The sequence below is a fragment of the Chiloscyllium plagiosum genome, chromosome 22, assembly GCF_004010195.1.
Source record: "Chiloscyllium plagiosum isolate BGI_BamShark_2017 chromosome 22, ASM401019v2, whole genome shotgun sequence".
Classification (NCBI taxonomy): Eukaryota; Metazoa; Chordata; class Chondrichthyes; order Orectolobiformes; family Hemiscylliidae; genus Chiloscyllium; species Chiloscyllium plagiosum.
In genome coordinates this window covers 34,232,087-34,248,084 of record NC_057731.1, presented here as the reverse complement: position 1 = coordinate 34,248,084, position 15,998 = coordinate 34,232,087, and the positions used below count along the sequence as shown (strand labels likewise).

The 15,998-nt window shown below is 37.8% G+C and overlaps 1 protein-coding gene across 1 annotated transcript in view; it reads right to left on the bottom strand.

Annotated features, from left to right (window-relative positions):
* Positions 1 to 15,998, bottom strand: part of vti1a (vesicle transport through interaction with t-SNAREs 1A) — a 304,045-nt gene that overhangs the window by 151,814 nt on the left and 136,233 nt on the right. Inside the window, exon 7 of the mRNA XM_043713163.1 lies at positions 1,915 to 1,985. Within this exon, the coding sequence (XP_043569098.1) occupies positions 1,915 to 1,985 (71 nt within the window). The remainder of the gene's footprint in view (positions 1 to 1,914; positions 1,986 to 15,998) is intronic.

Below are 15,998 nucleotides of genomic sequence, written 5' to 3'. Positions count from 1 at the left end.
GATAATAAGAATGAGGAAGGAAGGGGTTACACAGCAGAATAACTCAAAATAGTTATTTTATCACACAAGTCATCTTTTAAATTGAAAACAGATCTACACTGTCACTGATAGGAACCCATTTTTGTTCTTTTAGAAGAAAGTCAGCTGTATTCTGCTAAATAGGGATGGGTCAGCTAAAACATCAAATACGGAACCCATCTTTCTAGTTCTGACAAAGCATCTGCAATCTCAATACACAACCCAGGTTTACTCCTCTCAGACAATGACGAATCTGCTGTGTATTTCCAACATTTGCAGTTTTAAAAAAATCTTAACAGAAGCCACTTTGAACATCTTTATTCTGCATTTAAGGAGGCATTAGCTTTAACAAACATAATTTGGCATACACAAAGTGTTCAAACACTTAAAGGTGATGACCAACAATACATAAAGAGTTTAGGATATTGCAAAATATCTTTGTCAATAAAATGGTGTGTCCCCATTCTACCTTCCTCCTTTAAGTAAAAACACACTAGTGTCTCTTTAAGGATGTACTAACACCAAAACTAATGTTTAATTTTAATATTCATTACTAGCATTTATCTTTTGTAGAAGTAAGCAAACATAAAACATTCTCTACCTTGACTTTGGTATTCTGGAATCAGCAGAAGTTTAAAATTCTTATGCTACTTTCACATTACGCATACAATCATTGAAATGGAAAAACTGACATTGGATTTTGTTCAACTTGAAATTTATAAACATCAGCCAAGGAAAGGCAAAAACTGTGAACAGGCTTAAAGGTTCTGTGACCCAAATGCATATGTCATCCTACTATTTCATCATTTAGCTGTTCTTTCGCAATGCTGTGGCCCTGATGATACACAACTGTGAGATAAATTAAGGAATAATGAATGAAAATAACTGAAAAATAACCAAATCGATAAAGTTGTATCTTGTCTATTTTCATGGTAAAGTGTGCAGCACTTCCTTCTCAATATCAAAGGTATATATTACCACAAATAACATTATATGTGGACAAGACAATGGTTAGGCAAACTACCTTGCTGAAGTGACTTCAATTTGAAAATCTTACATGATAATTAGATCGACTTACTTAATTCACTAATCAAAACAGAACATCCTTTGACAATCTGTGAGAATATGACTATACCCTTAAGAAATACAAAACATATGTCGATTTGTTCATAAATTCAAAGCAAATGAAAATGGATTATGCATTCACATTCTAGTTAGACATTTTGTGAATCTGTACAGATAAGTATATACAAAGGACATTATGATAATTTAATGGACAAAAGCTTTCAAAAAATTGTAGATATTATACAGTTTTAACATATCAACATGCATCTTGTTTTTCTGCCAAAATGATTAGAATGTTGAGCTATTTAGATTGCCCACAAAATGCAATTTTAAAATTACCTAAAGCTAAATTATACAAATCAATGCAAGGATACAAGGAGAAAACAAAATGCAAAGTAGTCCTACTTCACAAACATTTCTGATATTGGAAAAATGAATGTTGTGTGCCCATGTTCGGAGATACGAAGCTTAAAAACTAACAAATTCCTAACTTCAGACCAAACTGGAAATTTGACTGCTGTCATTTAGCAACAAAAAATTTAATTAATTTATTAAAAGGAATGCTTGTCCTTCAAAACAATCCTTGAAATCCCTTAAACATCTGACTTCTTTGTTCTGTATTATTTTCTATAGTAGATGATTAGAACTACTGCAAGTTATATATTATAGAACATAGAACATAGAAGAATACAGCGCAGTACAGGCCCTTCGGCCCTCGATGTTGCACCGATCCAAGCCCACCTAACCTACACTAGCCCACTATCCTCCATATGCCTATCCAATGCCCGCTTAAATGCCCATAATGAGGGAGAGTCCACCACTGAAACTCACCCTTTCCCGAGCTCGTTGAATCTTTTCTTTGTCATGGTGAAGATTCTCTAGGATCTCCTGTCCAATTTGTTCTGTAATCCAAGAATAAAAGGTCACAAGTTACTCAATGTATATTAAAAACTGACAAAGTGAAGATTAAAATCTGTTGACTGAGCAGTGCAGTAAGATTGAAGCTAAAACGACATTCTAACAAATCACACAAACAAAACAATTTCTGTGGATAGTCTCATTGCAACTTACATTGAAGAAAACTCCTATAATAATAGGATCTCATGTAATGTTACTACTAGTAAGTAAGCTTCGACATTATTTTACACTGTACACAAAAGCTGTGGAAAGAGAACGACAGCAGGAGATATTTAATAACTTTTACTAACAGAATGGAAATATAACATAAAAGCTATCTGCAAAAGATTAGAAGATAAGTAAGAAGCTTATTCTTGAGGGAGTTAAAACATAAAACTTGGGCTTCTCTACAATTAAGTGCACTACACACATGTCTGAACATTCAACTTGAGAAACAATGTTAACACATGGAAATACTTTTTCCTCTTATTTAAATTCTCTTAAATACATATAACTGAAGAACTGGCATATAGTCTTTAACTAATCTTGAATTAAATTTTTGAAGGTATTAACAAACAGGAGTAATTTCAGAAGTATTGAATTAAAATCATTTATTTGAAAGGCATAATAAGTGCATTGTTGAAAAAAATTAAAATGCTTACAATTAATAAATGAAATCAGAACTTAACAATGAACTAACATTAAACAAAACTTGGTGATACAGCTCAAGTAGAGTTTGTGGAAGTGTTAAATGCTGCTGTTAACAATGACAGATGTAGCAAGATAAAAATTTTTTCAGATATTTGACTAGTAATTGATGTTCCCATTAAGGTATTTCTTCGGTGCTGGTTTGTCTCATGGGATTTTGAATAGTGTAATACCTAAAGGTTCAATGTATTTTTAAGAGTTTTTGCATTAAAAAGAATACACCAAGACAAATGTTTCAAGATGATTTGAAACCTCTTTTTTGTAAGAAAGGGAAGAGATGCCATTAAATACTGCTGATTCAAAGCAGGTTGGTTAATTAGGTTTCTTTCTGTTTCGTTTGGCTGCCAAGTTGACATCCTCACCTTGGTTCTAATGATTCAATCTATTTCTACCAGCAAATGTGACAATGCCACAGACAGTAATTGAGGGTAAAACATTGTCACTTTGATGAATTGTGTTTTTTCCTCATAGTCAATGACTAGTGAAGTCAATAAACAAGGAAAAGAAGCATGTCCGCTGGAATATCACAAAATGAATTGTTGTCTTGACACATAGGGATCAAAACATCATACATTAATTTCATCCTGGTGTGGGGCACGATGGCATCTGTTTCACTCTGACTGTCTGCACAGATAAATAATTGGGACCATCATCAATTTTGCAAGAGTTTTTTTATTCAGTATGTAGCACAACTGACGAACTTTGGCCCTTTTCACAAGAAGAACAGCCAACAGCAGAAAGTGCAGCCATGACATAGATGACTCTAGAGCTCTACCTTCTAAATAAACACATCCAAGGTAACGGCAAGCTTGAAGATACACACTTAAAAGGATATTTTTGAGAGAGAAAAAAATAACTTTTTCTCATGCTTAAACAGCTCTATCAAGGCCAGCAATGCTCAGTATCCTCGTGACTAGCCTGAAATAATTCATCCTCTGAATATGAATTAGCACTGGGTAATCACAGCATATTTATTACGCATTTCTGTGGTCCTTTCCTCCTGTGAATGCTGTATTATTCATTGCTTTTGCCCTGACCCTGGTACGCTCCTGTTCTGACAAATCATACTTGATTAAGACAAATCTTTATTAGTTAGGTAGTCAACTTCCCCATTTATCATTTGCAAATCTCATTCCCCTTTTCCAAGTGCGTTAAAACTGACTGCTGCAATTTGGTAGAAGCTGGTTAAAATGCTTATTATGGGAAATGAGTGTAAATTCAGATGCAAAAGTCAGTAATGGATGATAAGACAAAGAGTACATTTCATCAATTCCACATAAACAAATCAGAAAATGAAACTTAAAGGGTGGAACAATTTATAATTGTTTTCCTTGCACATTTGATACAATAAAATATAAAGTTAATTTAGTTTCATCCTATCTTCTTAGCGACTATATTTGATTTAAACACAAGAACCAGGGATTCATTGACAGAATGAGCAACAATGTTGAACACAGATTTCCATTTTACCAGCAAACAATACTGCTGCCCAAAAAATACTGCTTAGTACTGAGATAGCTCTTTGTGAATATGATTTTTGTTAAATCTAGTGTTAAAAAAGTAAATGAAATTGCTTATGAAGTAAAGCCTTTGAAATTTTTAATGTCACTTCTAAAAGGTAGTACAGGTACACTTTTTCTTGAGCCATAGATGGCTTTTCATTCCAACCTTAGCAATCATTTGAACTCACGTACATTTAAATAGCTCTTATCCAGCATACTTAATGAAGTGTTTCACAGCAACAGTGAGCTACATTATACAAGTTGGAGACAGGGCATTAGAAGACAGTGGCAAATGTAATTTATAACATAAAATGACACAAAAACCTTTGTGTTGTCCAATACGGAATAGCATCAACAGGAACTTTTGGAGATGTTTAGAATTCAGATTGTCATGTACCACCAGTTGAAAGATTGAACTAAGGGAACTGGCAAGTTTCGCGTTCATAGAAATTTGTGAAGGAAACCTTTATCCATTAAATTTAGTAAATTCTGTTTTGAGTAGATTGTGAAATTTATTTTTTTTTGTATTCAGAATGTATTAGGGATAGATGATTAGATTAGAGTCATACAGCATGGAAACAGACCTTTCAGTCCAACTCGTCCATGCTGACTAAATATCCAAAATTAATCCAGTCCCAACTGCCAGCACCCGGCCCATATCCCTCTCAACCCTTCCTATTCGTACACCCATCCAGATGCCTTTTAAAGGTTGTAATTGTATCAGTCTTCATCACTTTCTCTGGCAGCTCATTCCATATACGTACCACCCTCTGTGTGAAAATGTTGCCCCATAGATCCCTTTTAAATCTTTCCCCTCTCACCCTAAACCTATGTCCTCTAGTTCTGGACTCCATCACCCCAGGAAAAGACTTTGTCTATTTATCCTATCCATGCACCTCATGATTTTATAAACCTCTATAAGGTCACCCCTCAGCCTCTGATTCTCCATGGAAAACAGCCCCAGCCTATTCAACCTCTCCCTATAGCTCGAACCCTCCATCCCTGGCAAGTTCCCTGGAAATCTTTTCTGAACCTTTTCAAGTTTAACAACATCCTTCTGATAGGAGGGAGACCAGAATTGCACGCAATATTCCAAAGGTGGCCTAACCAATGTCCTGTACAGCCGCAACATGACCTCCCAACTCCTGTACTCAATACTCTGACCAATAAAGTAAAGCATACCAAACGCCTTCTTCACTATCCTATCTACCTGCATCTCCACATTTAAGGAGCTATGAACCTGTACCAAGATCTCTTTGTTCAGCAACACTCTCCAGGACTTTACCATTAAGTGTATAGGTCCTGCTCCGATTTGCTTTTCCAAAATGCAGCACCTTGCATATATCTAAATTAAACTCCATCTGCCACTCCTCAGCCCACTGGCCCATCTGATCACGGTCCCATTGTACTCTGAGGTAACCTTCCCAAGAGAAGGAAATTGGACTTCCAAAGGAAGAACTTCCCACAGAATGGAAATTGTTCCTGTCTAGCTGCTCTCAGTTGGCAATCATTTTCAAAAGACATGCATCAAAATCACAGTTTAGTCTTCCAATTCCAACAAAGACCCCCCTCATATTAAGGCCACGTACTTGAGCGTAAGAGACGGAAACAGGCAATATCCGGGAGGTAAATACCAAAAGAACTGCAGATGCTGTGAATCAGAAACAAAAATAAAAGTGACTGGAAAAGCTCAGCGAGTCTCGCAGCATCTGTGCCAAGAAATCAGAGCCAATGTTTCTCAATCAGTGACCTTCCTCAGAATTGACAGTAGCTAGGAAAATATAGTATCGGTTTACAGCAGAGAGTTAGGGTCAGCAGAAGAGTAAGGAGTAGAGTAAATGATAGGTGGGGATAGAGCCCAAAGAGAGAGAAGGTGAAAATTCCTGAAGGGCTTATGCCCGAAACGTCGATTCTACTGTTCCCTGGATGCTGCCTGACCTGCTGCACTGTTCCAGCAACACATTTCCAGCTCTGACCTCCAGCATCTGCAGACCTCACTTTCTCCCCAAAGAGAGAGAAGATAGCCGAATGATGATCAGGTTCTCAGAGTGAATAGCTGTCAATGGAGACTGCTCATTGCTATTGTTTAGCCACTAAGAGTATCCATTAACAGCTATTCACTCTCCCATCCAGACCGTCATCCACTCCTTTGTCTGTCCAACTGCCTTCTCTCTCCTTGGGCTCCAACCCCATCCATGCATATAAGCTGACATTTTCCAGGCTACCATCACTTCTGAGGGTCTTTCATAGAGCACAGAACATTACAGTGCAGTACAGGCCCTTCCACTCTTGTCATTGCACCGAACTGTCCAACCAATCTGAAGCCAATCTAACAGGCACTATTCCATTCTTGTCTATTTAACGACCCAATGACCATTTAAACTCCCATAAAGTGGCGACTCAAACCTGAGCCATGAACGTTAATTCTGATTTCCCGTCCCAACTGCTGCCAAACCAGCTCAGCCCCCCTCCTAGCAAACTCTGACCTTTTTAATATTGGGAAGATAATGGCCTAATGGTGTTTTGTTGGATATTTAATCCAGAGACACAGGTAATATTTTGAGGATCAGCGTTTATATTCTACCAGGGCAGATTGCTGAATTTGAATTCAATAAAAATTGAGAATTAAGACTCCAACAATGACCATTGCTGATTGTCAGAAAAAACCCATGGCACTCACTAATGTCCTTGAGGGAAGCAAACTGCTGTCCCTTCAACCCTCTGTCCTTATTTGAACAATTTAGATATTGTTGCTCCTCTTTATACAATGTCTTGATTTTCATGGTTTTTACTTCAGGCTTTAATAAGTGATAGACTTATTCTGGATACTGAATGAAGAGATTACTGGTCAGCCTGGATTGCATGTTATCTGTAAATCACAAACACACTGGATCTGAAATACAGTGAATGATACTTCCCCATTTTGCACATGATCACCTACAATTGCAAAGAAATTAATAACTTTTTGAAGTCTTTGGAAGCACAAACTGGAGTTATTTATCAAATTTAAGAAAGCACACAAAAGAATGCCCTATAAATTGTACTTTTCAGCTCAGTAGATTGATTCCAGAGGTGAGGGGTTTGTCGTATGAAGAGGGATTGAGCAGTTTAGACCTATACACTCCAGAGTTCAAAAGACAGACAAGAGACCTAATTGAGGTATCTGAAATGTTAAAGGGGACTGACAAGAAGACGTAGAGAGGATGTTTCCTCATGTGGGCAATCTAGAACAAAAAAATCATAATTTTAGGATAAAGCAGTGATGAGGAGAAATTACTTCTCTCAAAGGGTCGTAAATCTGTAGATTTCACTAGCCCAGAGTGTGGTGCATGATGAGACTTCAAGTAAATTTAAGGAGATAGACAGATTTTTGTAATGTTTAGATTATGGAGAGTGGGCAGAAAAGTAGAATTCCGACTGAGATGAAATCAGCCATGATCATAGTAAATCAAAAAGCACCCGCTCTTAGTTCTTAGATTCTTATGTACTTATTCTGCTTAGATAAATATTAATGTTGTAATTTTATTCTTCATCCCATCATTCATTCTTTTGTTGCACATAAAGAAGTTTTTCTAAGGGTGAAAATTTTCACTGGAAGATGAAGTACTGCTTAAACATGGTTTTAATAAATAATTGTGTTTCAGATTCTTGAAAAAAAAGTTAATGGTCTCTATTGAGATTGTAAATCCATAAAAAAGGACTCAGAGTTGCACAACAACCTGTTCTTGGTCCTCCAACAGATTCCTGGGAGAGCCCTCAGGAGTGTCGTTGAAAACCAGTGGCAGGGATTGGATCTGGCAGTGACTCCATTGTCTTCTCTCAGGATGATCACATTCGCCCTCCATTCTGTTAATGCCCGTGCTTTGCTCATCACCTAGACAGCTCATACAACAGCTGATAATACTGAGGCTGCACAGTCCACAGCTGATTCTGGATCAGTGGTGCTGGAAGAGCACAGCAATTCAGGCAGCATCCGAGGACAGGCAAAATCGACGTTTCGGGCAAAAGCCCTTTTACCAGTCCACAGCTGAGCCTACCAATATAGTGATGCTAGAGGTTATCTTCAAAGCCTATCTGCAGCCTCCTCCATTTAAAGTCAAGTTTTCCATCAGCAGTGTTGCAGCCACTAGGTTAAGTACAGTACTGCAGCATTGCAACAGAAAAATGTTGAGAATGTACAAGGGAGATAATTGTCGGGAGAGTGGAGCTGGAAAAGCACAGGTCACGCAGCATCTGAGGAGCAGGAGAATCGACGTTTCAGATATAAGCCCTTCATCAGGTTTTCCAGCACCACACTCTTAAGTCTGATCTCCAGCATCTGCAGTCCTCACTTTCTCCAAGGGAGATAATTGACTTGGTATGTAGCAGCATGAAGTCTTTTGATCGTTTACTATAAATTCTGTGTCCTACGAACCTGTCCCACTACCTTCCTGACGAAGGAGCAGCGCTCTGAAAGCTTGTACTTCGAAATAAACCTGTTGGACTATAAGCTGGTGTTGTGTGATTTTTAACTTTTGGATTAGTGGTGCTGGAAGAGCACAGCAATTCAGGCAGCATCCGAGGAGCAGTAAAATTGACGTTTCGGTTTGTCCACTCTCGTCCACCTCCACATCATATGGAGCAGCAGTGATTTCATTTCTAAATTTGCCTGATTGATTTTATCACTTTTGTCTTGAGCTTTGTGGATGCTTTTTGTATTGTGATCAAACATCTGTGGAACTGGAAATGGAGAACTAAGATTGCAATTATTGGCTTTGCTGGTAAATGAGTTATTCCCAGACAGCCTGGCCAGAAGAGAACATTCTGGATTACTTCACGCCGTCGTCCTCCTCCCATTTCTCCTGCTACTCACATAACTGGTAGCAGTGGCTATACCCTCATGATAGCAAGATCATGCAGCATATAGCACAAATCTTGAAGCCCAGACTATCAGGTTTTGCAGAGCTCTTCCTTCACCACATTTTAGGTAGTGGGTGCACTGTTTCAAGGCACCAATGTTCTGGCTTTATATCGGTGTCGGCTGCATAATATGATACTTACTGTATATATGACAGTTTGTGTGTGAACTGTCAGTGGACTCGTGTGCCATTCCACAAACAGACTGACCCAGCAACCATCTGAGCTCAAATGCAGCTGCTCAGCAGATTGCTGCAGAATGAAGGATTTAATCACTGCTGCCAAAATCTCAGACATTGACCTCATAATTCACTGCCTATATTCACACATCAATTAGATATTGGATATGGAGGGATGGGAATCCCTTTCAGTTCCAGGATAGGGAAGTGTTAACAAGTGACAGCAGGAAAGCAAAGTCAATGGTACCCTGCGCATTGGGGAAGTTTGTAATCATAGCAAAGCACTTAGATTGATCTTAGATTAAGATAAATGCTTGGCATAACATTGTGGGCTGAAGGGCATGTCTGTTCTATATTCTAAAGCTCTGAATTTGCTCTACATAGTTCCACAGTTTCCTTACGATATTGACCTTCAGTGTCCTTCCATTATGCAACAGTGGACAAAGGGGGAGATTTTGAATAAATTTCTAGCTACCGGATGAAGGGAACTAGACATATGAAAGTTCTTCACCAGAACCATTGTCAGAACCACTGGTAATGCTGACCTCATCTGGATTTGACAGTGAAGTATGGCAGCAACAGATAACAAACTTTATTCAGAATGTCTATACTGAAATGCAGATGTCTTGTAAATTGTTTCCTGCATGAAATTCAAGTATCGTCTCTTGCTGAATGTCTTCCCCTTCTCCAACAGTTTGATCTGCTCTTTGTGGCCTCTGTTCATTTATCAAGTAATGCTGTATTCTGATAGGAAGGCCAATCAATGCACTGATGTTCGGAAACAAATAGTTTGTGCTGATGTCTTGAAAGTAGCAAAATCTTCTTCAGTGCTTGCTACATCATTCTCTGTAGACGTTTGCAACTTAAACTACAGAAAACAGCAAATGCTTATAGAATTATAGTAAAGTCAAGAGACATCAACCAGCAACTAACCTGCAACAAACCGGAAGGTCAGAACTGTCCGAGAGTTCTCTGCTTTATCACTGAACAAAGGCCCAAACAAGCGCCTTCCAGCCTTAACTTGAAGCATTAACTTTGATTTCTCTCCACTGATCCTGCCAGACCTGCTGAGACTTTTCCAGCAATGTCAGTTTTAGTATCTGATTTATAGCATCTGCAGTTCTTCTGGCTTTTCTTTTCCCTGGAGAAACTGCATCACATTTTCTGATTGGACAATTTACAGCCTTCTGAACTCAACACTGAGTTCAACAACTTCACAATATGTACAATGTCCTCCATTTAATTTTATTCTTATCCCATAGTGTCTGTCTCTTGTTTTCATGCCTTTACATTCAGTCAGAGCTGACCCTTATTCTATAATTAACACCTACTCACAAGTTATGCTTTATCTCTTCTGCACCATTTGCACTTTGTTCTCTAATATTGTTCACCCTAACTATTCCTTGACTTCCATTACAATTGTGCCTCTCCCTAATTCCAACAGCATGAAATGCATCAAACGCAACACAACTTCAGCATCTGCTGTAATTTGCTTTGATTAAAAACACGGTGCAATGGCAAGATAAAAGTAAATTTGCCACAGTCATACCAGACCATAGAGCTGATCTCTCATTACAAAGATGCCAGACCCACCTTCCAGGTGAAGCAGAGATTTACCTGCAGTTCACTCAATCTAGTCTACAACTCCAACACTTTCTGTTTTTGTTTAGATTAGATTAGATTACTTACAGTGTGGAAACAGGCCCTTCGGCTCAACAAGTCCACACCGACCCGCCGGAGCGCAGCCCACCCAAACCCATTTCCCCACATTTTACCCCTTCACCTAACACTACGGGCAATTTAGCATGGCCAATCCACCTAACCTGCACATTTTTGGAAACCGGAGCACCTGGAGGAAACCCACGCAGACACGGGGAGAATGTGCAAACTCCACACAGTCAGTTGCCTGAGGCGGGAATTGAACCTGGGTCTCTGGCACTGTGAGGCAACAGTGCTAACCACTGTGCCACCGTGCCGCCTCCAAGGGCTCTCTCCACTTGCCTGCATGTTGACTGAGCTAATTCTGGAAGTTGACAGTATCATGCATTCTGGTAAAACAAACAAAGGATTTATATAATTAAAGGTAGGGCCCTGAGTAGTGCTGTAGAACAGCCAGACCTAGGGGTTCAGGTACATGATTCTTTGAGATTTGCATCACAGAAAGACAGGATGGTTTAGCAAGCTTGCCTTCATTGTTCAGACCTTTTGAGTATAGGAATTGAAACATCATGTTGAGGTTGTACACGACGTTGATAAGGCCTCTTCTGGAGCACTTTGTGCAGTTCTGGTCACCTTGTCATAGGAAGGATATTATTAAACTGGAGAGGGTTCAGAAAGATTGACAAGTATGCTGCTGGGAATAGAAGGCTTGATTTATAAGGAGAGGCCAGATAGGCTGGGACTTCATTTCCACTGGAACGTAGGAAGTTGAGGGATGACCTTATAGAAGTTTACATAAACATGAGGGGCATAAATAAGGAATAGCAAAGGTCTTTGCCCGAGAGTGGGGGAATTCAAAATGGGGGCATGTTTTTACAGTGAGAGGAAAAAGATTTAAAACGGACATGAGTGGCAACCTTTTTTTTTTACAGTGTCGTTTGTGTACACAGTGTCAAGAGAAAGCAGTGAATGCAGATACAGTTACAACATTTAAAAGACATTTGGATAACTTCATCAATAGGACAGATTTGGAATATGAGCCAAGCACAGGCAGGTAGGACTAGTTAATTTGGGAATGTAGTCGGTGTGGACTGGTTGGATCAAAGGGTCTGTTTCCATGCTCTATGACTGGTGGTGGTTTAACCTCCGAGTTACCACAGCTCAGAAGGGGACCTCAGGGTGAGAAGGAGAACCCTTCATGGTGTAGTGGAATGGCCCCTGCAAATAGCACTAGTGGGGAGGAGGTTAACAGAGGGTGTAAACCTGTAAAAGGTTAACAGAGGGTGTTAGCTTGAGTATTGAGCTCCAAAATGACAATGTAAGCACCGAATCAGTTTTGTAGGCTGATGACATCACACTCTACCTGCTCTATATATTTGCAGCTACCGTTCACTGTGTGTGTTACAATATCCTTACCAATAACTGTACTTAGTGAAATTCTCCCAAGGGTTTGTAACGCAAGATGGAAATAATATTGGAGCTATTTGGTAATCTTGGTCACTCTTTGTCAAAACAATGGGTGCAAGGAATTTCAATTTCTTCTGTGACCCAGGGAAAATTCCTCACAGAGATGCCTTGTGGAGAATTCCGCACTGAAATTGATCCCTGATTGCTGCATGGCATCTATAAATGTAGTGAATGGCATGTGGCATCCCTTTGATGCTGAGCATAAAATCCAGTTGATTACTTTTTTTGTGTAAAGATGACTGCAACAGTCTTCAGTTCTTTTTTTTAAAAAATTGATCATACTTTTCTCAAATGGTCAAAATATGTTAATATATGATAAACTAGATAGATATTTGAAGAAATTGAGAAAGAATACCTGTTTGATACCGGTTTACGTTCAGCACTCGGTGCTGAGCTGGTAGTACATTAGAAATGTGACTTCCAATCATTAACTGTATTTTCATTGATTTAATTACATTGGATTAAAGCACTGACAGCACTCATTTACAAAATGACAAATCTAGGCTGATGACCATAATTTGATCTGCCTTCTAATTAACTTTTTTAAGAAAAAAACACACCTCAGACCTGACTCTTCATTTTATGAAACACTGCTCAAGATCTAACACTTCTTAGCAGATAATTATCTAATAAAAGTTGCTCAAAACTTAAAAGCAATCTATACAATTAGTCAAGACCTTAGGAGCTCTACCAACCTCTTTATTACAGCTACATATGGAATACTTAAATGATATTTATCAGAGAATCATTAAACATTCACCAGGATCATTTTAGCTGGAACCCTCCTGCCAATCTAAATTGAACCCATAATCACTGTTTAATAGATACATCCTTTGATAACTTTTATATTTAAGATGAAGAATAGAAATTCAGTCACTGCCTATATAAACACTGATGCTGATGTGCAGACTTTGGTTCACACCTGTACTGACCAAGCAAATGTGCAACACACATAAACAATGCTTAACTGGAAAATAAGTTCTCAGAGACAAAAGTAAACAAATCAAGAGCAATTAAGAATGGGCAATGAATTCTGGCCTTTCCAATGAATCTCCCATTCCAAGAAGCTACAAATAAAAACATGTGCTATTACTTCTCAATTTAGCAACTGGAATCTTCAATATGGACACAAAGGCCTGTAGGTGAATGTAATACTTAAAAACACATTTAGCTTTTCAAAATTATCTTGTTATTTAGGCTAATGTGACCTGAATACATTTTTCGCCAAAGAAAATACAAATTGATGAAAACCCCAGGAGGTCAGACTTCATCCATGGAAAATGGAACGTCAGGTCATCATTTCACATCCGTGTCAGAATCAGATAATTTTACAGATGAGACAAGATTTCTGTGATCATAGATGGATGTGATACAGAAAAGGGAGAATTTAAGATAGAATGTGTGTGGAATAAGTCAGAGATGAGACAGTAACCGAGACAGAGAAAAAAAGTCACTTTGAAAGCAAATGTTAACAAACATATGATCAAAAACAAGACAATAAAGGGACAGCAATGAAGGTGAACCAAACTATGACAAAAAACAAAAATCACATCACGGGTGAATCTTATTCCTCTTGGATTGTATTTGAAACAACTACATATTGTTATGGATATTGCTATCTTTATTGATCATTTCATAGCTAGTCCTTAGCATTTAAAAAGCAAATTATAGTATGTGCTATTTTGGAAAAGTACATTAGTTAATATATTTGCATTTAATTTGTCTTGCAAAGAAAATGTATTCTGACGAACATGGGTTAGAATTATTTTGTCAGATGATCAATATCATGCATTATTAGACATATTTTGAATTGGTCACATTTCAGATGTCATATCTTATTACTGTCACAAGATCTTTTCATAAGTATTTAATAGCTATGTATTTCATGCTTTTTCCAACTTAGAAAATCAGCACATTGAACTTTATCTCAAGGTGAGCCCATTTACACTGAGTAGACATTGTAGGCCAAAAAGGGCAAGCTACTTTACACTAATTCACCTCTCCTGAGCAGAGTAACATATTGTCTGCCATGAGATAGTGTGTTCCTGTTCTTCTAGGAAACTTCAAGTCAGTCTGACTATTAAAATAGCATACAAAATACTTTTGTATCAAAGAACAAACAAATTCAATGCAGTTGCTTTTTAAATTTAAAACCAGAACGTGAAGAAAGGAAATCAAATCCGGCAAAACATTTGAGTAGTATAATAGATTACAGCAGATGCTCCTTATTAAAATTAATGCTTCTTGACTATTGTATTCAGTCTCGATTTGAATCAGGTAAGAAATAAGGCAAAAAAAGTAACAAGAACAATGCAGCTCATTTAACAAATAATGTGAAATATATAAATAGACATGATCTACCTGTAATATTCATAATATAAATTACAAATCTCTCAACAAATAAAATTTTAATATTCGTAAAACAGAATATGAATTTGTAAGACAGGTAATAAAATTTCCCTTGGCTACAGGTAAAATGCAAGTTTATGGCCGTTGCTCTATTAAATACACAAAACATTTGACAGTTTAAATGGCATTTTATTTAAGTTGAAGGGCTTGGCTTCTTTCACTACATCTGTCAATGGATAGCCCGAAGGCCTGTACAAGATCAATGACAAATGGTCGACAAAGTCTGTGCAGCCTCATTCTAAACTCATCTAATTGGTAGAATGTCACATCACGGTAGTATTTATTTCTGCTTGGATCTAATAAATTATGTTAAATGGGTAAGTCAGCTAAAGAGGAACAAGTAGGTAGAATTTAAATACACCATGCAAACTCCAAAGCTGTTCTCTTTAAAAAAATTGCTGCGTCCTTTATAACATTAATGTAAATCTATAAACATCCAAAGCGCACAATGTAGATTTATATTTCTGTAATAACTTTTAACTTCCTTTGATCATCCTTACTTCTAAACAATAAGTGTGCCAAGGTTTCACTCTAATTTATGTGGTCCTGAAGTGATTGAATTAGTCAAGAGAGATAATACAGTTGTAAGAACCTGTCAGAATTCAGAAGAAAATGCAAAATAAAAGTAATTTTTTTTTAAAACATCACCCGCAACATCTAAAATTCAATTTATCATATGTAATGAGATGGTTCAATGTAAGTGAGCAAGCTTTTTTTTAAGTAGTATATGCATCAAAATGTCGAGGAGAAACTCAGTGAATAGCCTCTGAGTCGAAAGGCCCAAGGTTCAAGATCCAGTCCAGGTTTCGTTAACCAAGAATGAACCCAATCCATATCACAGGCAAGCCAGCATATAACAGCAAGAGGATATGGACTGCAAAATCACCCACAAAATTTTAAAACGATGTCTGATACAAAGGTGATCCATGAACATTGTGGCAGCCCTATGTAACATAAGCAAAGCCAAAACAGAAACCCCATACAGAAAAGAATTTGATCAAGCGGACTAAAGTGCTTATTTCCATATCATCACATTTTCAGAAATGCAAAGTTTACCAATTGAAAGAGCCTCAGATGCTCCAGTGGTAAAGATTTGAGAACCATGCAGCTTTAGTTAAAATTCCAGATTTAGCTGAGACTTGCATTGTGATTTTGTTTCCCAGTTATCAACTGAGCTGCGCCAAGATAACCTCAGTAG